Consider the following 25459-nt stretch of genomic DNA (forward strand, 5'->3'; position numbering starts at 1 on the left):
GTGACCCCTTCAGCTTTTGGCAAGAAATACCAAGGAGTCCTTCAACTTTGAACCTGGTTCATCACCAACTGTACAGCTATATCCACGGTCAGCAGAACCGAGACCTCCGTGAGCAACACAAGTGGGTGGTGCAGTTGAGTCTTGAGCTGTGTGGTGATGAGGGACAGCCATGAGGAGACATCTGCTCTTCACTGGGAGCACAAAGGTTAGCCAAGCCAATTTGTAACTCACTTAGGTCATGCTGGCAGCTGTGTAGTCTCCACCATGTGCCAGCTCAGGCAAAAAGCCTCACCAAATAGCTCTGGAATACTGAGCGTCCTCCTGCAGCCCTGCCAGCCACAAGAGCTGTGTGTTCGTAATGCTGCAAGCTAGGCTTGCTCCAGAACAAGAAATACATGTTCTGCTTCTTGCTTCAGGTATTTAACATTGCCCTGGAAGCAGGAATCGATGTGTTGGCTCTAATGCACCAAAGCTCTTGAAGGAAGAGATGGAAGGTGGTTATGGCTGTATCTTTGGTGCCGTGGCGAGGGGGCCGGAGCACCGCGACTTCCCTGGAGAAGCAGCCCTGAAAAGGGCTGGGCCGAAGCGTGTGTGCGGCTTCGGGCAGGCGAGTGATCCCAGCCCGGCTCTTCCAGCCCAGCTCGGCCGGCTCGGCTCAGCGGCGGCGGGCAGGCCACACGGGAAGCAGGGACGAGAATGCTGGGCTAGCGTTTCGCCAAGCACTAACCTTTATTCAGGCAGAGCTTTGGCAAAGGGAGCCAGCAGCAGCTATTCTGCTGAACAGGGGAAAACCCGGGATATTTATAGGGGAGGAGAGGGGCAGGGGGAGCCCGGGTGGGACAGCAGGGGAAAACACCAATGGAGCACAACAGTTTAACATAACTAACTCAAAGACCCCTGGGAGCGATACATTGTCTCTCTCTGAGTGAAAGGTGTCTTGCCTCCAGGGGAGAGCCAGGATTGTGGAGCCAGCGGGCTCCCCGGCCCCCACACTTCGGCGTTGGGTCTGATGGCTGTAAAGCAAGTGGGGAGGTCATGGCATGCCCTAGGTACTGTCCCCAAACCAGAAACGAGCTGGGTTTATGCTGATGGCAGAAATCTCCTCTCAGGAGGTTTATGTGCAAAACACACGCCCTGCACTGCTCCCTGCTCCCCACACATAAGCTCTTCTCTGCTTCCTGTAAAATTAGGAGAGACACTGCCCACATAATTCAACCATCACCTGCTTCCATCCCTGAGTATTCCCTGGAAGGGAGAGAGTAATCTGAATAAATTATTCTTAATGGTGGTAGCAGCAACCACTGTTCATCCTTCCTCATGCTGTTAAACCAGAACAGGATTCAGGCTATGATATGGACAAGGAAGCTGCTCTGCACACCCGGTGCGTGAGCATGACAAAACGGCTTGGTGCCTTTCCCTACTGCCCTTTCCAGTTCCCCTTTCTCAGCCTTGTACTATATTGTTTCCCAGCTATTTTTTCAAGGCCCTCATTGTTGTATCCATCCATACCTGCACATGGTGTCTTCTGCATTACCTTCTCACTTCAATCTACATGAGCTTAGCTTTGAGCGTAAAAGGATTTGGGAAGAAAGCAGACTCTGCCTTGATTAATTTCTGAGGCTTGTGGGGGCCTGCATGTCACAGTTTATCAGGCTCTGCTTTAGTAGCAAGGTTCTAAGGTCTGGTTTTCCCACAGACAGCATCATCAGCACTGGTATCTTCCATCCTCCCTAGGTCAGCACCTGGTTCCTGCTGTTACCACTCCCTTTGTCAGGAGCGTGCTTACCTGCTTTGCAGGTTCTGGCTCATGTAACCTGTGAGTTGTTGCCAGACTTACCCATGTGAGAGTCACAGTCACCTCTGGAGCTGCCTCTGTCTGTCAAAGTGCACTAAATGGCCAAATCTCCAGTGCTTTAGGAAAGTTTTCTAGTCATCTGCACTATTACAAGACATGACAGGAGATCCCATTCAGAAATAGGGTGTATTTTTAATCCTTTCTGGTTTCTACACATGTAGGAAACACCAGACCCTCACAGACTGCACATAGAAGATTATGGTGGCATTCACAGCAGTCTTGGTGTGTTTGACCATGAGGTAGATGTAGTTGTATCTCTGGCTCTCCAAGTTTGAGATACCTTCCCAATGAGATCATCTTTCAGAGTGTATCAATGTGTATAAATACCTAAATAGGAGAGTGTAAACAAATAGGGCCAGAGGTAGATCCCTAGAGAAATTAATGGAAATTGGAAAATTTTCCTATTTCCAGGCCAAACTTTTTCAAAACCAATTAATACCAGCCTGAGATCACATCCCTTGTAGGTGACTAGTTGCAGGAAAACTCCCATCATTGCATCCACGCCCTTGACTCATCACCCCCTCAGGCTGGCCACAGGCTTCTGCTCTCTGGAGCTTTTCTTGTGCCTATGGAGAAGGAGACTGGCCCTGCAAGTGCTGTTCACACCCACTGCCCCATGCCTTACACTCTTTCTCCAACCATTTGGTTGTGTTTGACCGAGACGCTATTTTCCCACATAACCACTATGTATTTGGTGCTGTTTGGCCATTTTTGAGGGCATCTCTGTCCCCAGAGCTACAATAAGAGGCATAGGGGCCTTCTGTTAAATTTACTAAGACAGATTTGCCAGCTTCCTCAGATCTCAAGAGCTCACATCTGTTTTTCATTTGGTCACTCTTCAGCCTTGAAATGGTAATGAGTATCTCCTCCAGAAGACCACTTAACCTCCTGTGTCCAAGCCCCTTCCTGCTGCCACATGGGAGCTGCACCATGTGCCGGGGATGCTCATTGCCAGGGGAGCAAAGCAGGGTTCCTGCTCTAAGCATTTCCTTTACACTCATTTTATCATGAGGGTGGTTTTGGAAGCTGCCCAAAGCAGTTGGCCAAGATAATAGCAGAATGTCATTTGATTCTGCATCACTGAACTGCTTTCTTTCCAAAACAGGTTGTTTCTTCTTTTGGGTTGATGGTGGGGTGTTTTAACCTTTTTGCTATTATGAGGGCCTTGCCATTTCACACTGGCAGGATATGGCCACTTTTATGTCTGTTTGTTTCTTCTGCAGTCCCATTGAACAGACCCAGGCCCCCTGAGTGCACAGTCTCTTGTGTGGACAGCTGGCTCCCTCCAGCCCATCCCAGCGGAGCAGGGCCTGGCATTCCAGCTGGATGTGGCCTCACCAGGGCTGTGCAGAGGCAGGATCACCTCCTTCAGCCTGATGCTGACACTTAGCCTTGTGCTGCCCACGATACAGTTTGCTGCCTTTGCCATGAGCACAGGTTGGTGGCTCACATTCAGCTTGGTCCAGATCCCAAACCCCAAGTCCTTTTCTGCCAAGCTGCTTTACAGTTGTCCCAGCTTGTACTGGCACCTGGGTTTTCCTCCCCAGGTTCAGGACTCTTCACTTCCCCTTCCTGAATTCATCACAGATGAGAACCATTCACAGGTGAAAGGAATGGCACACAAACATTACAAAGAAGGACTTTCCCTCTTTGTTTTTAAGAAATGTTTGGGGTTGCTTTGTGCTTTTGTTTTCTTCCCCCTCCACCTCAGCATTGTCTGACACAGTGAACTTTTGGTAACTACTTTGTTCATACATGTTTTCTTCCAAGTAGTTCCCTCCCCTGATAAGCACGGCCTGGAGATACTTTATCCCGGTGTTTTTGATGTGGTTCAGACCATTAAGGGGCTGGAATGTGGAATAAGCTACAGTGGATGAGACAAATGCCAAGCAAACAGTAAGCAAGCCCCATCCCAGAATGTCATTCATACACAGGATTAATTTCTTGCTTCTTTAACAGCAAAAGCCATAAACATCAGGTGTTTTCATCCCATTTGCACTGACAGCTTTGGATCCTTTAAGCCACTTTCTACACAGATAAACCACTCCCAACAGTTTATTGCAGCAAGGTGAAGATGTGATAGCCACCATTTCCAGAAACACCTGAGACCCACTTTTTGTTTGGTGTTTGTTCTCCAGCCTTGTGTTGATGGAAATTTAAAGCTGTGGCTATAAGACACACAATAATACACAATGGGAGTGCCTGCTCTTTGAGTGCCTGCTCTTTGTTAGGACTGACTGCAGTGTGAAATGGGACCAACCAGTTCTGCTTTTGAACCAAAATCCATCTTGGTGCTTAACTGGCTTCTATTTTGGGGGGCTATAACTACCAAAAAGTTCTTCCTTCAAGAAAAGCACTCTCCTACCCACCTCTGTACCTGGTATATAAAATATTTTTTATATATATATAAAAATGCATATATGTATATGTTCTTTATATATTTATTTATATATACATATGAGAGCTTTGACTATTCACCATCATCATGTTTTTAAACTGCCAATTGTGAGGTTTTGGGAAAGACAAAGGGAGGAGATTATGGCATTGTCTCTCTCCCCACCCACTACAGGAGCAGGGGGCCACAAGCCCACAGCCTGCACCATTTGCAAGCAAAGGCAGCTCTACATGGAGAACTTGGGGTGCTAAAGGGTTCTGGTGGCTCAGGTATAATCAGCACAAAAAAGATTCTCTCCCACTTCCCACTCCCTCCCCGTATCTTTCTCACCAGCCCAGCTTATTACCCTTTATTTTATACCAGGCTGTCATAAACCCACCTAAAGAATTCACGTATTTCAACACAAAGCAGCCACTAAGTGAAGCAATGTAATTTATTTGACATTATACCAGACACAGGTGCTCCAGATCCAGACTTGACCTTAAAAACAATTTAAAATCCTGGATTTGCTGTATTGGAGGTATCAGTTACCCATCTGAGAGCCAAATGTGTCAATATTACAGCCACTGAAACAGAAAACTAAGTACAGGACAAGTCAAGCTAGCAAGCACCATCAGTCCATTTCAGCTGTGAACTCGCTTCCAGTTTTGGGGCGCTGGAAGAAATGACAAGGCTGTTGGACAACTTCACAAGTATTTCAGAATAAAGCAGCTCTCAGTTACTCATGTCAGTGTCTAACTACACAAACTGGGGAAATTGGCTTTTTTTTTTAACTCTGAATTATTGTCAGGCTAAGACCTGCAGGAGAGGGAGTGGGGAGTGCTCCCTCTCCCTCACCCCTCTTAAAGAATGAGGTACCACAATAACAACACAGCTCCTGATGACAGTAAAATTAAACAAAAAACTCAAACATCTTACACCATAAACAGTGCAGCACGATCCAGCTGGCAGAGCCTGCCCAGAAACCTGTGCAGGGACAGACACGCACCTGAAGATGGAACGCAGATCTGAAACACAGTATTACAACCAGCTTCACAGCAAACTCACTGCTCTTTGCTTCAGCCGTGCAGCCGCTGTCTTCAAATTGCTTTACTCCATTTAACAAACATTGACAAATGCCAAAGAAGTGAAGTTTGTACTGGTAGTAAATCCATAGTCATCATCCCTCCTAGATTCTTCTGGAGCTGAGCAGCAGGGCAGTGCCATTAGCCACCAGGCTGTCGCCTCCCTGTGCATGAACCAACTGCAGTTTGAGGTACAGTTTAAAATGTACAAAGATGACATAAACATAAGTGGTGCAGGGAAATCCAGAGAGAACTTTTCCTCTGTATTAGCGGCTTTGTTTCTTCAGACACAGCCTTTGAAAGGAGACAAGAGGTGGTTCAGGATGGTCAGGCCATCACATGAGGCAGTCCTAGTTGAAATAACACACGCTTCCATTACACAACTTCTATTTACAAAATTTTCTTCTTCAAAAGTTTTTAATGTGCACCATGAAAATGAAAATTTCTCTCGTTACTGACATGGAAGCAGTAGACCCTGTAATCTTAGAACAATCTGAATTACCAGAAATAAAATGAAAACTGTTTTCAGGGAAACATGCATTTATTGTTAAGCATTCCCAGTGAAAAATCAACATCTTTTAAAATGTGTGTTTATTTAAAAAATCATTTGTGTACAAAAGTGTTTGTGTAGTTTTTATTTTCAAGACAAAAAACACTGATGCTGCATTCCAGCCTCCCCACCCCAGTTCCACCTCCACAGGAAGTCTGGTGCTTAGGAACCAACCTCCTGCAGTACTTATAGGTAAATATTTATTTTTTAGAAAAGTCAGAATTTAGGATGGAAAAGGTAAGTGAAAAGCAGGGCTCTTCAGCAGTAGACATCAGCATTCCCATGACAGCAGCCCTCTTCAGGCACTGCACCAGAGCAGCAGCAGTCGCTGCAGATCGTACACCAGACAAGCACAGCATTGTCACAGAACATTTCCTCATGTGTTGAGCCGTGATCTGAACTTATATTATTGATGAAGGGCTCAGCACCACAAGCGATCCTGGAGCCAGTTTGATGCTGACAAAGCAGGTAACAGCACAGATCGAACATCACAGCACAGTACAGGGCAAATGATTCACAAGGGTTTGTCCAGTGAGAACAAATCCAAAGTCAGGTTGCTGCCAACAGAGCACTGCAGCTGGAATAACCAAGCCAGAAGCCAAATGTGTTGACGACAGTTGGTCTTGTGAGTCTGATGATGAATCAGCTGATGACACAAACACCACAAGCAGAAGAGCTACCTACATCATTCACGAATAGGTTTGGAACAGATCAGAAAACTAGCAAGAAAGAAGTGATTGCCCCTTTGCCTAGCCCTAGGAGAAAGCTGTGCCTGGAAAGCGAGAATGGTAACACTGAAAACATCTATTTGGTCTTCCCAGAAGTGGCTTTAGGCACCCACAAGCATCTTGACTTTCATGCTTTAATTCCATGATTCAACAGATGCTGATGAAATACACTTTTGCTATCTCTCGTTGAGCCAGCTGCTCATCGAAACCATACAAAACTACGCACCTGGTCACAAATCAGTGTCCCCACTCATCAGCTCCATTCACAAAACAGAGCAGGAGAGGACACCTCATCTTCTGATTACCTCTGTGCTCATCAGCATTTCAGTAAAACAAATTTATTTACTAAATAATTTATCATTTCCCACTTCAGGCAAGCCTCCAAGTCTAAGCCAGCTTTTGGTGGTGTTTCAGAAGGGAACAAGGGACATGCACAGTTGACTTCTCCTGCGCTAAAAATGGAACTTCTCGAAACAGTGCATGACCAATGCAGTAAACAAGAACTCTCGCTTGAATCTGTGTTTTGATTTCCCCCCACTCCCCTTCTCCCTTCCCAAATGACATAAGCTCTGAAGTGCCTAGTCTGAGTCACAGCTGTTAGGCTTAAATTTGCATAGTTTAAATGTTTCTGTTACCCACACCATCTAATGCAGATTTGGTGTTACAAGGTAAGATTCTTTCTGGCTATTTAATTCCTCCTTTCAGACAACAACAAAAAAGTTTCTATATTCCTTATATCAGTGTTCCAATACTAATTTACCTGGAAAACAGTTGAATACAGTGATAATTAGAAAAAAACTAAGACATATTCATACACCAGTAGTACCTAATTGCTCATAAATACTACCGAACCAATTATAGTCAAGGCCCCACGTACTCTGTTGCAATCTTAACAAAATACTAAAAATCAAAATGCTTGGAGTATGCAGAATGCACTAAATGCTGCATCTTTCCAGGATATGTTCCTAAGGTTTTTTGTCTCCAAAATGCACCGATTTGTCACATTGAGAACACAGTTTGTTCACAGAAGGAATGGGAGGAAGCTGTGAATTTGGCAAGGGGGTGGAATACAGTCAGGGCTTTTGGTACGGTACTCATGGGAAAATGGAGGCTTTTGGCAATAGGAAAGGGCATTTCCCTACCTCTGAACAAAGCTGAACTTTGCTCTTAGAGGAATTGGATAAGATAGGATAAACCACTTTGCATGTTACAATGTTCAGCAGTGAAATCCAATGGATGCTCTGGTAATCCGTAAGTGTTATTACCAATACCTTCTTTAGAAAAATGGGGCCATATAGACTTCAAAATGACCGTTTCAAGCCATCTTCTGGCACACAATAGAGGAAGACAATGCATGATTTATTTGTACTTAGCCACTGTACCCATGTTTCATGTTCTTGTTGCAAGGAGTGGTAAATGTGCAGCCTGAGTCCACACCTGGGGTGGGCTGCACAGCCACTCCACATCTGTGAATGCACAGGGCCCTGAATATAGCGATGTTCAGTGACACAGAAAACAGAACAACCATTTGTATGTACAATGTCTCACAATGATAAGCTGAACACTAACAGCAAAATTCCTAGGGCTCAGCCCCAGCTGCAGTTAAACGAACCTTGTACAACATTATCCCTATATTCAACTCTGATAATTACCAAGAATACAAAAACATTCCTTATAAAGGAGTCACCAGTCAAAATTCAGAGGGACTTCAGACCAAAGATGTCTCCTTAATGCTGGGTCATGTTTCCTTCCCAGCTCACTTCTTGAGAAGCTTCCTGCCAGCACCTGAGCTAGCATTAAGCTACTGAGCACATGCATGGAGGGCAAAATCCAGAATCCAACATTTATACATAAGGGGGAAGGGGAAGACAAGTGTTTTGCAGTAGAGAAGAAAATGAGGTAACTTCATGAGAGAAGTAAAACTTAACAGGGCATTCTTTCAGAGGTGACTGTGCTCACCTACAAACCTCTTTTCCCCCTCTCCCCCTTTCCCTGGCTACCTTCATCACTTTACATACTGTTGGAGAAGCCTGCTGTTCTTAGGAGACTGGTCTTATTGAAAGACACGTTCAGAAGCCCGTTACTGAGAAGTTTTATGTCCCCGACAACGATTTCCGAGTTCTTTCTTTTGATAAATAGCAGCGAAGAACAAGGGAAAGTAGTCAGCAATTCATATTTACCACCAGGGTAAAAAAAAAAGGTGTTGATGTAATCAAGAAGTTCTTAGCCTGTATAACAGAAAAGACAGCAACTTGAGATTAACACAAGTAGCATTTTGCCAGTTTCCTACCGTCCCTGGTTTTCACTTAGCAAACCAGCTGAACAGTAGCAGCTTCTTGTTAAAAAAATAAATAAATATAAGGAAAGTCAAAACAACTCATTTCCTTTGGCATCATTGCAAATGATTTACACTAACTCAAGAAAACCCAAGACAACTGATCACTGACTACACCTTAAAAAGCAGTAAGTATAAAGACTAAGCAAATGCATTTAGTATTGCACTGATATGAGTTCAAAGTATTTACTGTCTGTGCCCTGTTTTAAGTTTGGACACATCAGACAGAGCAGTACAGGGAATATCCCAGAACTAGCCAGGTCTTGACAGCTTTGTTTTCTGGTTCTGTTCCCCCTACTACTATGCTCCAGGTATTTAACAGATACCATAATGTTCCTGATTTCATCTATTATGAGTTATAAACAGACCATGAAGTGCAAAACTATTTCAATTTGTACTTCACAGCTCTAGAAAAACCCCAAGCAGGCACATATTTCCCCACCCCATTAATCCACAGCCTAGGAGAGAAAAAAAACAGAACAAAACAAAAGAGTCATAGAAAAGATGACTGATACAGTACTCCATTATCCACAATCCCCACTCTCTAGTTTCAGGATTTCTCTGAACTTCCTTGTCAGATATACTCTCAAAAGTTAGCATCATATTCACAAAGACATTACAGCTCTCTTTAAATAGATGTACTAGTGTTTGAAGTTGCAAGACTAATAATTTTCAAGCTTTTGCACTCAGGATGAAATGTCATTTTAATACAAATAAAAAGACTGACTGTATGTACAAGCCAAGGTAAGATTTCAGTTCTCATTTATCAGAAACATCAATCAAAAAAAAAAGCTAAATTGAGAACACACTTCTACTTCTATGTGCATTTGAAGTATGTACAGTAAAAACACCAACACAGCCTCCATGTGTTAACCAGAGAAAAATGCAAGCAAGGATGAATTTTAAAGTACCTGGTAAGCAATCCTTAAACTGAAGCCCAAAATAAAGCTAGAAAACTGCTGCAAAAAACAGCTGATTGCATCGTATCAAGTACTCAACTTTTTTTTTTTTTCATTCTCAGTACACTGGAGAATCAGCTTTGTCCTCCTTCAAACCCTGTGAAATCATATTATCCAGAGTGTACTGAAGAACACTTTACAGCTATTTAAGACAAAAAAAAAAAAGAAATGAAACCAGCTCCATCTTTTTGTGCTGTATCGAGGCATACTCCTTACATGATTGTGTAGAAAATATGATGGGTGAAAATCACTACTGATAATTCAAAATATATATTTTTAAAGGGGAGCCTAGACTACTGCAATGGCACACATAATACCCACAGATGATGAAACATAATCAACAGTATGATGTAAGGGAGAGGAGAATCAGGTTTCCCAATTAATAAGCTACAAAGAAAATGGTTCTGAATAGGTCACCATTTGGAACTTTGGGTAAGTCTTGAAAGTCTGTCAGGAAAAAAGTTACAAAAGCAATTGAGTATTTCAATGGTGCTCTCTTCAGCAACCCTATCTAATATGTCTATTAAGTACAAGCATGCAAATATAGGTCAATCCACAGGCACATAGGATCCATGTTAAAAACAGTAAGATAACTGTGATGAGTGGCACCAACAATTTTGATGACTAACACTCAAAATGTTGCTTTCTGAATTACTAAATCAAAATCCTGAAGCAAGTTCCTGCTAGTCTTTGTCACACTGCTAAACACTAAAGTAGGCATTGTTTTCCCCCATTATCTTAGCTGAGCTCAAAGAATTTTTACAATATTTAGTAAGAAAAAAAATTAAAGTATTTCCCCTTTTTAAATTTACACAGACGTTTAATTAGCTTTATTTACAGAGCGCTTTTTTTCAGTCTCCAATAGTGCCTAGATAGCATCATCAGGCAAGAGTGCCAGTTTTGAAAGAATCTATATAGAATCCTAGGAATAACAGATGGTGATGCTCCTCCAGAAGGGGCAAGCTGGACTACAGAAGCAGCTCTCTCTATATGGCTCAGTTACTCAGGAGTAATTCTGTTGCAGTCTCTACATCCCATGATTTTGAAGACAAGGCCACTATTACTGCATTCTGCAACGAAAAAAAAAAAAGCAATAATATTTTCAGTGTGTGAACCTGCAGCTCCAGGAAGTGGAATGAAAAATTCACAAAAAATCAAAACACATTAGCTTACTATTTCTTAATTCCCAACTAATAATTGATAGAAAAACTGTTTCAAAAAGGTAGGGGTAGCTCACAAGGTTTATCTGTAACACAGTATTTTAAATCCAGTTCTTAAAAATAATTAGCAAAATTGAATAATTAGCCCTACACAATGTCCTGGAAATAGAGAATCTACTTCACTAGATTCTCATGATACTGATGACTACCTGTGTTTATACACATAAACTTGCCCTGTCCTTACTGAAAATATTTAAGTTATTTATACTTACCCTATCAAAGCCCATAGCACAAAGGTTTTCTATTTTTTTGGTGTATTCTGGACTAGAAACTGGTGCTCCAGCATACACATGTGCCCAAAGCCGAGCTGTCTGTTTAAACATTTCTGGATTTTGTTTGTACTACACAAAAGAGAGAGGGAGGGGTGGAAAGCAGAAAGTTAAATAACTCAGCAACCCAAACAAACAGCAAGACAATATGGCAGATTGATACCCCTCATTCTTCCTGTGATATCTTCCACAATGTTTCATACTGATCACGCTGCTATTCTTGAAGTAAATTTAGAGGTGAGGATTACACAAAGAGGAAACCTATGTAAGCATTTGATATAATGAGTTTGCCTTCAGGTTAAATTAGACACTGTTGGTATTTGATGTGTGCAACCAGGTACTGCTCTCAATTGCACAGATCAAAGTGAAGTAGCTATATTTAGCACAGCTGCTGAAAATTTATATTCAGTGTGACAGAGTACAAATTATCCTGCTGTTAACATCTCCTGTACATGGTACTATGTACTACTCTAATGCATTTCTCTAATCACTTAAAAATATAAGTGGTTTTATGCACTGCAAGTAGGCCTGCAGTTTTTTAGTCCAGGCTAATATTCTACTACTAGGTTTCTTTCAGAGAATGAGCATCTTGATGATACAGGTGGCAGAAGAAGGGCTGAAAAATGAGCAAGTGCAAAAAGCTAGGGAGCTGCACCTCTTCATGCAAGCTACTATTTACCAGGGGAAAAAAAAAATTACATCAGTGTGTTACTATATTATTACATACCACACTCATCACTAACCAGTTTTCCAATAAACAACAGACTGGACCATGTTGCAGAGAATTTTTAGCATGTGCCAAGAAATTTGGTCATCTGTCCTAAACTGTATTCAGAAAAGTTAAATGATTTTCCCATTTTAACAGCTTTTGTATGCAATTATCAAGTTTTTTGTCTTTTAAAAAAACCCTCTTCCCTTGGATCATTACTTGAGTAAGACAAGATATTAGGAAATACATTTTTCAAATATTTAGGTACATTTTAAGGACAGAAATATGGTTGATTATCATTCTTAGACATTTCATTAACACATGAAAATAATGATTAGATCTATAAAGTACAGTAAAATGTTGTACATCTTTTTACGTCTCCTACAATAACCCACACTAATCACACTGCTTTGTATGCCTTGCCCACCACCTTCTAATTCCAATCCACATGTCATAATTTGCATGTTTACTATCTGATGGCATTAATGGCATTAAAACAAACATGGGAGGCAACTTAATGTTGGAAATAAATCTTTTGGTGTACTGATTTAAAAAGAAGAATTAAGTTAAACACTAGTGACATCCTGAAGTACTATTTTCTTCTGCTCTTAAAAGATCTTCCCCCAATTAATTTTTAAAAAATATTTTTGAAAACATTGCCATGTCTAGAAAGCAACTAGGTGAAGTGCAAAGAATTAGTCATAATTGCATTTTACTCAGAACTAGATTTCAGTGTTCTATTAATAGAATTCCTTTACTTAGGTATCTGTAAATAATCCAGTTTCTCACTGAATTTAGAAAAGCCTAAAGGCAATTTTCGCTGATGTTTCAGTATCAGGAATCCGAGGCAGTTCATGCTGCTGTACAGAAAAAAACCGAGCAACCAGAGCAACTTATACACCAGACAGCTGGTGTCTGAAAATACTGCTCTTATTCAAACAGAAATGCTCCCTGGGATTCTCCCAAGATCTTGTAGGACACTGCCATTTACGTGGAAAACACACAGTTTCATAAAATAGTGCAAGTGTGGAGAATAATTAATTCCCTGTGAATTTTTGTCTTTGAAAAAGCAATTAACCCCAAACAAAAGAGACCTCAACACCAAATAAACACATGAAAAAAGCAGTTTACCAACATCTCTCTCAAAACCATTAAAATCACTTTCTACTTACATACACATGCCTGTAACTCAAGGCCAAACCCCAGCATAGTTTTCATGAGGGTATTTGCAGGAAACAGGATAAACTGAATCCTCCCCACTTCGGCTATGCCACAGTCCCGCTGGACACAACCCCCACAAGCACCTGAGGGGCAGCCTGGAAAATTGCTCTTTGCAATCTAAAGTTTCATGGCATTTTTTGCCTGAGGAAAAAAATCTTACCAGCTCAAGTGCTTCTATTGCTATGATTCCCACACAAAATTCTACCATCAGAGCCAGAATAGGAAACACTATTTTTGTTCTTTGTAACAAAAAAAGGATATAGTGGGCTTTTTAATGAAGAAGGACTGTCACAGCAAGGGCATACATCTTGAAAAAAACCCAGTGCAGGGATGTGCCTGGTGATCTTTCTGGCCTTTGCAACATTTCTCCCTGGGCAGAGCAATTCAGCCTGACAGAACTGTTCAGGGACATTTATTCAGAGCCTTACTGCAGAATCCCACAAGCAAGCCTTCTGTACTTGCTGAGTACAGTGGTAGCAAACAGCTCTCACGCACCCAGCAGTGCAATGGGCTACCTCTCATCTCCATGCTTCCCCCTGAACCCTGACAGGTTTGAAAAAATGCTTATCTATCATTCTACACTGAGTTTTAAAGGGAAGGAGTGCACACCTTGTCACCCCATCCTGGAGGGTTCTGACTTACAGAAGATAAAGGTGAGACAGAAGGTTCTTCCAGCATCAACTTGCTTTGTTTCTTCTTTTACTGAAATACACCCTTACTGCCAACCAGTGGGGAAGCCAGGCTGCCCTTCTCTCTCCCCACAGTTAAAAAGGAAAACACATACATACTTGGGACCATGTTGAGAATTGTCAGAGGAATGACTGTTTCTATACCTCATCTACACTTTAAACAGAATCATGCCAGTCCTGGTATGGCCTAAGATCCAACTGATATTTTTTTGGCATTGAAAGTTATCACTAATGTCTGAAAGGTAACAAACCTTGTTGATTATAAAATTTTACTGATAGCAATTCAATCAGTGATTAAAACAGTTATGCCCAAGTCATTATTCATAAAATTTTGATATTAAAAAAATACAGTGCCCAACAACATTCATATTAATCTGGAAGAGGAGCTACATTCCAAGTCATATCCAATTAACACCAACAAGTTAAAACTCCTTTAAAACCAATAGCATATTTCTTTTCTTTTACTGGAAGCTTTAGATTTTAAAAGGCTAGTTACACTGGAATTCATTTAACTATGCTATTATCTCCTGACATTTCTCACACGGTGATATAAATAAAGGACAAAACCTCCTGACACTGTAGAGTAACTAATACTCTGGAATTCAAAAAGAGCACGAAACATTGTAGCAGCTCACATTTAGTATATGCAATTTTACAATAAATTGTTTAAAATCTGTTACCTTCTCTAAGTCTTGGGACCTAATCTGAATCAGCAAAGATTACAGAAGTGTTAAAAAAGTCAGTCAACTGAGTATCTTACCTGGTTTGCCACTACTGCATCTTGTGGATCATCTGGTTCTGCAGCTGCCAACAATGCTTGCAGCGATAACAACACTGTTCTTAGAGTCATTGCTGCTGCCCTAAAATTGAAAATTCAGAAAATCCTTTACCATATTCCTTGCCTGTATTCACTCTTGTGGCTGTACGATTATAGAATATATGAGTTCATGTACAGACTTTAAGTCGAAGACACAATTTTAAACTGCTGCAGCTTATAATTCTTAAAATATTTTTCTGTATATATATAAAAATAAGGTTTTAAACACGGACTTTCCTATTAACAGTGCTTTCTTAAGTTTTTGGGAAGTACCTTGACATACACATTTCACCACACCGCGCCTATTTAATGCAATTCGTTTAATGTGGGGAAAAACCCCACAAAAACCAAGGCCAAAGCAGGTTGTGCCATTCTCCCTCACTGCCGGTACCAGCACCTCTCTCCCGGGGCGGGGCGGGGCCGGCAGCCCGGGGATGCCCCCTCTGCCGGCACTCTTGAGGCAGGAGCAGTGACGTACATTTTAAACATGCTAACAGATAATTTATTCTATACATTAGATCTCTTTCCACCAGTTTTAACATTACATTTTTCATTAAACTGAACCATTTACATAGTTAATTACTACTTCAATAATAAAAAGGTTGGGCTTATTATGGAATGTGTGACTAAAATACTTCCTTGGCTTCCTCTCACTACAACCTGACACAACTGCTGGCACCAGGAAAACATTCTGTCAAGTCACTCTTTGCTGTTGAAGGTAGCACAGTCCCAGAGCTGGAACTTCTAAGATTTTAGATTCTTATCATTTATCTTGATGTCAAAGTGTATTTCAAATAAGACGTTTCAATAATTTAGTAAGGGAAAACCCAGTATGCTCAGAGAAGTCAATAAACCCTCCAAAGTAATCACATGAAATTATTAAACATTAGAAGTCTGGAAAATTGTACCATTTATACAGTTTCATTAGATTTTGATCATAAATAACATCTATGAGCTAGCATTTCAGTTGGCATACACTGGAAACCAAGTAAGAACCCCACAGGCTCTGTGGAAGTTGAGTACTTCTGATTTGAACAGTTAACTAGATTCTTAAAATCATTGTGGCAATGGCACAGACAGATGTTCAAACCAATACACAAATCCGTTTACTCTGCTCAAGGACTACCAGCAAGGTGAGTGGGGAAAATGTGACATTTTAGATTTGAGCAAAGTGATTAGGACAAGTGAATGCTAGAGGAAAGTTATGAAACACAGGCATCCAATTTCTTACAAACAAACCTCAATTTTCAATCAACAGAAAAGTTTCTTGTTTTCAAAAGATTGCAAATAAAGAGTTTGTTAGAATAGGTGGGGAACAGTTTAACCTGATGGTCCAGCTACAAAGGAAACTGTCCAAGTATGTTTCCAGGCTTAGGTTTCAGAAATTTATGTATTTTCTAGTACTGAGTCACTGGATTAAGGTACTCTAGCAGTGTATACCAATGAACAGAGAATAGATACTGGTAAAATGTCAGAGGTATGTTTGTGGCACCCAAATATTGTGTTCCTAGATGCTTACATTCACAGCTTTCTTGCTATGTCACTAACCATTCAAACATGCCATTCTTCCCTAATTGTTTCCAATTCTAGAAGAATTCTCTCAGTAAGTTATTTTTTAGCTTGATAATTATTGCTGAGCTTTCGCAGTACAGTGTTCTACATCAAAATGCAAGTGAGAAACATCCCAAATGACAGAGATTTTAATTAGCACATAGTGTCTCATTCCAACTGGCACAACAGCTTGAAGTCCCTTAAGCTGAACATAGTAGATTTAAATCTTAAAAAAAAAAATCCTTATGCTTTTAAATTTGAATTCTGACAAATCACAAAACCATCACAACATACAATTCTCCTCTTTCAAACCTATTCCCCAGCAATTTTCTTCTCTTTACATGTACCCAATACTATTTTGCTCTTATAATTTCCTTAGGCTTGTAATCTCTACTGGTTTATACTATCTTGAAATTAACCTATTTAATGTACACACTGATGACATAATTCACAGTCTCATATGCTAGCATTATGAGAATGTAATACAACATATTTACTATTCCAGCATTCAGGTGTCATGGAATTCTAAGTCTTTCAGGCCTTACTATGCTCAAATGGATATAATTTTTATTTTTATGCAGTCAGTTGCAGATACTAACACATCTACCACACCCACTTCTTTTTCACAGTCAAGTAATTTTATAATGTTATTAACTGTAGTTTCAAAGACAGACTTAACATGAAATATCTATCAACCATAACTAATGCTATAGTTATTTTCTCCAAATAAAAGTTGTTCTGTCCTTTCCTTTGCAGAAATCCTCCTACTTTAGAGACATCTGAAAATGTAGAGATGACATAAAAAGGATCACAGCCTTTTATGCCACTTTTACACACAATTTACTTCCACTGTACCTTCTAGAAGAGGAGTGTAAAATATACTTTGGGGAGTAGGGGGCATCGCTAAGAACCAAAGATGCCATGGACACCAGCTGTCCCCAGCTGTCTCTGGCTTTCAAGACTGCCAGGTCCTTTCAATCCCTGTTCACCTGTTATAAATGATCAGAGAATTTATACTATGAAACACTAAGTTTCAGACAAGATTGGTTTAGCCATGTTTATAAAAAGGTTTAAAAGTGTAGCTTACAACTTACTTTCAAGTCTCATGTCTCAAAACAGCTTTCCCATCTTATGCTTAGTAAGACAGTCTTTATTGGACACAAACATTGAAAGAAATATCCTTAAACCATAAAAGAAAATCCACTACAGCTTCAGTTGCTGTTTGTATTAAATAAAAGAAGAAATTAAAGTTTGTGATTAATGGTAAAGAAAAACTGACATATTTTGTGTAACGATTGCATAACCATCTGAAAATCTACCTTTAGAACACCAATTAGCTTTCCTGATTAAAGAAAGTAAAAACAGCTTATTTTTTACATAGCTTCGTCTTAATTTTTCATATGTATGTAAAGATTCACAGAAGAAACTTAAGGAACAGCTAAAAATAGATTCTGATTTCCCATTAACCTAAAAGTTCTTCTTTCTTCCGATTACCTTCTTTTGGGAGAATACAGTGAATGGAGATGACTGCCTAAAATTATATTTACAGATACCACCAGTAAGGCAGGACATGCTGCTCAGGAGCAAAAAGCAAAAACAATTCCCCTCATCAGTTCTGAAAGAAAATCTATATTGATAGTGGCACAAAGCTAAAAATCCCACCACACAAAACCCTCCCCAACATCTTCACAAGCCAAGGAAGAATGTCCAGGGGAAGAACAACAAAAAAAAATAAGCGCTGTATTTTCCTTAAAACGAAATTTCCAGTGCAAAGATACAGATCTTCTAGATTTTGTAATGCATCTCAGAGGTTTATTGACCTAGAATAGAACCCTGAAAAAATTAGGTATTTCCAACTCTTCTTACATCTGAGGTTTACTTGTACGTACGGATTTATGTGTAACAGCTCATGGAGTTCAAGCAATTCTCTTTGATAACTCAAGCTAGCTGCATGGTTGCATTCTAGGTTTGTTCCCTCCTCCTTGCTGAAGGCAAGGTTTTTCACTGCTCCTGACAGATTTCCATCTCATCTGTTCTTAACTGAAGCCTCAGAAGGCCCTTGGAAAACCTACTTCAATTCTTTACCATGTTTGATATTCTGCACACTGAGATGGCTTTCCAATCTTTTACTGTACATTGTTTTTGCTTAGACCATTATTCTTGTTACTTCTCTCTGGATTTCTCCTATGGTTTCCATCTTTCTTGTACAACAACTCTCTAAGCAGGTACATTACTTCAACGGGAACCAGTCACCAGCAACAAGCAGCCAGCTTATATGATGAATTTTACAGGTAAAACTTCCTATTTGCCTTTCACATAATCTTGTATGGCCTTTCTCCCATGACATTACTGGCTGCTGTTTACTCCTAAAGGTTACAATAACCCTTGACTTCCAACCCATCCCAAAATGTTGCTTAGCTATCATGCAGGTTTGCCATCTGCAAAATGGGAGGAGGCCACTGTCATGCACCAGTGAGCTGCAGAGAGCTCCCTGCAGGTATGCACTGTCCCTCAGAGAACTTGAAACAAAAAACCTTCACTCTGGACATCCAAACCAAAAGCTCAGCTTTCTATTGGCATTGCATTTGCTAAACCACAAGGAAAATCTGGATTGAATCAGAACAAAGAGAGTTGACATGGATTTTGTTCACTTACACTTTTTTCCTTTTTTTTTTCAGATATCATCTTAGGGCATTTCCATTAAAAAAGAGTACCCCTAGCATGGGTGACTATAGTGTTAACATTAAAAGGCACAGCAAGCCCAGCTGTGCCCAGCATGCCCGAGGAAAAGAAATCTCTTTTACCTTTTATGAGCAGGGAGAGTCCTAAAAGGATTACAAAACACTGCCAGGTTTTATTTTTCTTCTTCATTTTTAAAGGCTAAGTAATTCTCTACTTAGGAAGTTTTTGCTTATGTTCTTTACATTCTTCTCTAGGAAACAATCTCTCTCATTATTCCAAGAGGGTAACCCAGCAGAATGCCAGGAACAGCTGCAGGCAGCAGATTGCTATTCCACTCTGTCAACCAAAGATGGCTACAGGAACATTTTTTTTAAAAATAATCTGCATTATTTGTTCCATTTGTGAAATAAATAAACTTGTTAATCCAAGAGAAAATCTCTGGGAACTTGTATTATGTTAATGGATTAAGCGAATGGTTAATGGAATCTGGAAGAAAATCAGTAAGGCCTTTGTGTGGAAGCCCGTTGCATAGTCACTATTTACAGGACAACTACAAGACCATGCACCCACATCAGAGGGAAAAAGAAATTAAAAAAATTAGGATAGCTTTGACAAAGCACAGAGGGGCAAGACAGGCTGCTTCTAAAGGGTTCCCTAAAACCATGTTAATATTCTCTGCATTTTTCTCAAAGCTTTAAGAAGCTTCAGTGCTCCTCAAACATCCTCAACAAAACCCAGCAGTACTGGGTGTCCAGGAAGATTACAAGCTGGCTGCTGTTTATTTATCTGTTAAAATTGTATTATCTCTTATAATGAGTTCTGCATCTTAACTAAAACTGAAGAATGAATCCTCCAGTAGAGTCACTATGACAAAAACATTCTTATTATTCATTGTTGACTGTCAAATCCACAAAAGCCAAGAGGTTTTGTAGCCATATATGCAGCCACAACAGATTCACTTAATAATCTCTGCTCAAGGTATTTATGCAGAACAGCTTTCAAGTAATTTAGTTCTCAGGTTTCAATGAACTCCATTAAATATGTTGTGTATTTAAGATTAAAGATTTGAGACAGAGTACTAGCCCGGAAGATAAATATAGGCCAGAGTAAGCCAAATCACATAATGAAATTTATGTCAGATAAACATAAATAGTATTCCTTTTACAAAATCTTTTATTTTATTTCTAGCAGCAAACAGTAGCTTTGCAAACAAACTGGCTTAACAGGTACTTAAAATCAAAACACAATGGAAATCCACAGCTGGAAAGAATTTCAGTATCAAGCATGCAATGTGGAAAAAGAATTTCATTAAACTCATTAAAAATAATCTGAAGACATTACTTTGCAAACTGATAAAACCTGCTGCCAATATGCAGAGTATCACCCCAACTATGTTTATTAGAACACAAAATCATTACCACAGGATGGGAGAGTAGGGAAGAGACTTTAAAACTATACAAACACATTAAAATCTTTATATTCGTATTCACCATCTATAAATGACTATTTTATCAGCTTATTAACTCTTTCAGAAATCCTGCAAAGGCTCACAGGCCAAACTTCTCCAGTCCTTTAACTCTCAAAACTCACTGAAAAACAGATATGCAGTGATATTTGAGACTTATATTTAAACACAGCAACAAGAGGAGCATTATTCAGTTAAGAGCATTACAAGTCAAAGAAGTGGCACTTCAAAAAAAGACTTTGTTGCTAAAAGATTTGACAAGAGATTGTGGAACTAAATATATTTTCTAGAATACTTCCACAGGAATATTTCAGAATTGCATTTTCCAATTTACTTTTGAATGCCTAGTGTTTTTGAATGCCTAGTTTAATAAACATTAAATTATTAATCTGGGGGGAGGGCAGGAATGATTTGGATTGCTTATTTTTGGCTTGTTTGCTTTCTAATGAAACTATTTTATTCAAACCACTTTTCAACCTAGACCTGCAGAAAACGAATTTTTGGTGGCACATGGTGGTACATCCTCCCCCTTGCTCCCTCCTCAGGCCAGCTATGGTCTCTGGAATACTTGCTAGGCCTCAGCCTGGATTAACAGCACCTAGACAGTTAAGTTCCCTTGAGCTTATCAGAAACACTGTCTGCTGACAGAACTTCTGATGTCTAGCAAGCTCCTGTGTTCCAACAAATAGCCTTGAGTTTCTTCTTCTATCTGAACAAGAAGCCAAGTGGAATAGTATTTTGTTATTGGACTTTTCAAGGAATATTCCAGTAAATACCAACTCATCCTTGTGGCCAGGATGAAAATTTACTGATGATTTAATCATCACAATCATCTTGTGACCCTATCTGTGAACAATGGTACTGAGACCCTTTGAGCTGTCCTGGACCAGAGCAGGCTGTGACCAGCATACCCCAGACTGGGATGACTCTAAGAGCCAGCAAACTCTCAAGTTTGTGAGACTCTGAGGATTGCCATGGAAAGCCAGTGAAGCCTGGCCTAATACCCTCACCATTCCTCAAAGCTTTATCCTTTGCTCACTGAGAAGATCCAAAGACATCTGCAAGTACTCAAGGGTGATTTTCTCAAATATAACTTTGTACATACTTATTTTTGTCTGTGTGCACATGTATTATGAATGCTGCCATTGCAGATTTAACCTGGTCTAATGGAAGATGTTCTTCTCCATGGCAGGCGTTGGGACTAGATGATCTTTAAAGTCTCTCCCAACCCAAACTATTCTATGATTCTGTGCTGTGAGCATTTCTTAATTAACTAAAGCTGCATATATTGAAGAACAATAAATTTATTTAAACGATATTAACCATTCATATTACTTAATGAGTTTCAGGAAGCTACTCAGGAAAAAAAAGTCTCATCTATCACAATATAGAAATATTTCAAACAGTAAACATGGAGGCTGGTATAAGTTTGTTCTTATGAAAGGATTGGAGACTTTGACAAGCACTTCAACAATGCTCAAGTGATTTTCATATACCATTCCATGATTTGAAAAGAAACAAAACTTACAAATAGCACCACTAGAAAATGAAGGGATCACACTACATTAAGAATCATTTGAAGAGGGATTAATAGTATACAGGAAATCTTCCACTGTCACCACCAGGTTCTCTGTAATTCTCTCTTTAGTGCTTCCAAATGGAGACACTGTTTCAAAGGAAGAATTTAAAACTATATAACTGGCATATTACTTGTGCTTCTTGTGTCAGCTGGTTTAAATATACAGAAGTCAAATTCTTGTTCCAATACTCCTATTTCATATACATCTGGGAGAAGGAAAATATTAATGTTTGGGTTTTTTTCATCAAGCAGAAATAACAGAAATCAGACACAGATCAAATTATCTGTGCTAGACTCCAAGATTACAAGAACACAGGTCAACTCTTCTCTCCTGTTTGTCCTTCTCAGAATCAAACATTTTGACTAACAACCCCAAAAGTGCAGAAATTAAGTTGAAGCTCATGGGTTTTTTAGGTCTTTATTGGCTTTTGATACTTAGAGACAACCTCAGCCCATTCATTAATCTGCTTCAGAGTATGATCTCTCAGGAGACTGTACTCAGACAGTTTAAGGGTCATTAATCTCCAGTAAAACTGTACGGTGGTATGAACAATTTAGGTGCAGGTACAAAACTGCACTTTCTTACTGATAAGAAAAACTATACCAGGTACCACAGCCTGCATATTGAAAGATTCTATTGCCTGAAAGAACATCAAGTGCTCCGAGACTCTAAGAAAATATATGCCACTCCAGAAGTTAAGAAGACAACAGTTTATGACTATTACAATCTCATTTCAGTAACTTACACTATACTATGCCAAATTATTTCTATAATTTTGTATGTCTGTAGAAGATTAATACCCTGGATGTGTCACCCGCAAGACCTCAACAATTCAGCATTCTCCTCTAAAGTTTCTGTTTTGAACCCAACTGATGTCTGCTTGGCCAACAGCACTCTGGACAAAGTTGTTTGCTTTACAAGCATTTTAAGTTTGTATGAATTAGACACTGGTATGATCTGCTATGGAATTACAGTCCTATTCTTTTGGGGCAGACATGGAGGAAAAAAAAACATCTGTATTAGGTATCATGTCTATTATAAAATTGTTGTACCTTCAAACCACATGAAATCAATTACTTTGCAAAACAAATGAACAATGAATGAAGCTGTTAGTTTGGACACAAGTCTATTCTACAGATTCTGGCTATTAAAACTTCTGCAGTAACATTAACTGATCAAAGAAGGCAAAAGGCAGTATTTGTTAACAGAAAGGAACTAAAATAAAGAATTAACTCAAACAAAACCATCCAAAATGTCAACAATGAAATGTTCATTCTAGCACAAAAAAATTTTTGGAAGAACTCTCTGTGTATACAATATATACTTAGTGCTTTCCAAAATTATTACCCAATCATTTCATTTGCGTATGTGCACCTCAGAATACTATACCAAAATGTGTGCTTTAAGGACAACTCAAATGATAAGCACAAGGTGAATAGCAAGGTGAGCTGATGTCTCCTATTCAGGACACCAGTATACTTGATTTTGCACATTTAAACCCCCATGGAATCTTACCATTGATCTTTCAGAATATCCAAACAAATGGCCCCAGTGACTGAGCTAATATTAGGATGCCATATTTTGGTGATAAACCGCACCTAAAAAACAAGACAATTCTTAAAAACAAAAGCAGTAATTAAATGCAGTGTACATTACATTTTTAAGTAAAGTACAATGCGGTGTAAGTAAACATTTTGAATCAATTATTTTAATTCATATTATGAAGAAATACTAATTTAGAAAAGGTAGTACTACAAATGGAACTAAGACGTTATACTACTTATTTCAGGAGGTTTCAAGTTTGTAAGGCTGTTTGTTAGAGCCTTGCCTTACTCAAAACAGACTACTGCCCATTCCAGCTCCCCAAACTCATCCCTGCTTTCTCACACCTGTGTTCACATCCCTATATCACACAAAGCTAATTAAAAATATTCTCCAGCATACAAGTGTTTTGACAAGCAGATGGTCAAATACAGACTTAAAACTTCTAACATTATTAAAATTGGGGTTTCTAGATTTCACAAAGTCCTGAACTCTTAGCAAAGGAACTGAATATCACTTACTGTTGAACTAAATTGTTGGCTATGGAAGTATTAGAAAAATTTCTTTGGTGAATGCTACCACATCTACAGCCATCCTGTCTCATTACCTCATATGCAGAAAGCTGTTCACTCACCCAAAACTTAACTAGATTACTGTTATTTTTCTTTGCTATTGAAAGGATCTAGTCCCAGAATTCATTCATTAATCATGTCCATATTACTACACTAAAGTGTATTCATGCATACAAAACATTACTAAAATCAGGTTTTGGTGGCTTGGGTGTTCTGGGCTTTTTTAAGACCCTGAGAAAGGTATAAGCAGCACTTTCTCTTAAAGGTCTTGGAGACCAAAGCAGTCCTCAGAAAGGACATATATGCCTTTGGAAACTCCCGCTTCATTTTCTTCAGGTAGCACTTTAACTGCCTTCTAGTGATTTTGACCCATCTATTTCTCATCTCCTTCTCACCCCAAATCCCTGAAAAACGTTTTATGTATAGCACAGATCTTTCAACTTTTGCCCCTGAACTGCAAGCAAATCAGTGAAGAGAACACATTACCTGTCAGGCACTACAGCAAAACACTGTATATACAGGGCTAGAATGAAATCAGTGCAATCCTGGTGTCTAAATAGGCAAGAACAGAACAGTTCTGCTTTCCAGGACATAAATAAGCTATCATGTCAACTGAGGCACTTGGTAACTACCTCAACTCTATAAATCACCTGGAAAATGTAAAAAGCAATATGAATCTGGATAATTTCGCACAGCAAATGACTGCTAACAATGGCTATTAAAGCACATGCTGAACAAGCTGAAGAAATCTTTCAGATGAAAGGCAGGGCCAGGCAAGCAAAAAGGCCTCCAATTCAAGACTCCAGAATAAGCAGTACTATGCTACAATGCACTCCGTTTCTAACAGCTGCCTATGAACTCTGGAAATGGAGACCACCAAGCCCTAAAGCAGCAACTAAATCATGGTATATAGACTCATCTTCCAGTGTCCACAACCTGTTTCAGCTCCCACCAGAATGTGTGCAGATTAAAGAACTGAGACCAACAAACATTTCTTTAAGATGTTCTGTGTCTTTTGTTCCAGCCTCAAGGAAGTAATTCAAAGAACCTATGAGCTACTGGCACCCCTTTCTTCCTCCTCTTCGCCAGTTCCTTCCCAGTATTATTTACCAGAGTGAAAATAATAACAATCTAGGACACGTTCTTGGTTCGAAGACATCTTTCAGACAAACAGAAAACCAATCAAGAAGTTGAGTCAGACAACTCAGGCGTCTACTGATTCAAACCACTGAAGAGTGGACTAAATCAGGGCACAG

At 39.6% G+C, this 25459-nt stretch overlaps 1 protein-coding gene across 2 annotated transcripts in view; it reads right to left on the bottom strand.

The window, feature by feature from the left end:
• Positions 1-4665: 4665 nt before the first annotated feature.
• UBE2K (ubiquitin conjugating enzyme E2 K) overlaps positions 4666-25459 on the bottom strand; it is a 44596-nt gene continuing 23802 nt past the window's right edge. For both annotated transcript variants that reach the window (XM_015624181.3, XM_015624182.2), the window contains 4 exons: positions 23605-23687; positions 14755-14854; positions 11319-11447; positions 4666-10956 (listed from right to left, as the gene is read on the bottom strand). In XM_015624181.3, coding sequence (XP_015479667.1) covers positions 10882-10956; positions 11319-11447; positions 14755-14854; positions 23605-23687 — 387 coding nt within the window. In that variant the 3' untranslated portion in view covers positions 4666-10881. The remainder of the gene's footprint in view (positions 10957-11318; positions 11448-14754; positions 14855-23604; positions 23688-25459) is intronic.

Source organism: Parus major, chromosome 4, assembly GCF_001522545.3.
Source record: "Parus major isolate Abel chromosome 4, Parus_major1.1, whole genome shotgun sequence".
Classification (NCBI taxonomy): Eukaryota; Metazoa; Chordata; class Aves; order Passeriformes; family Paridae; genus Parus; species Parus major.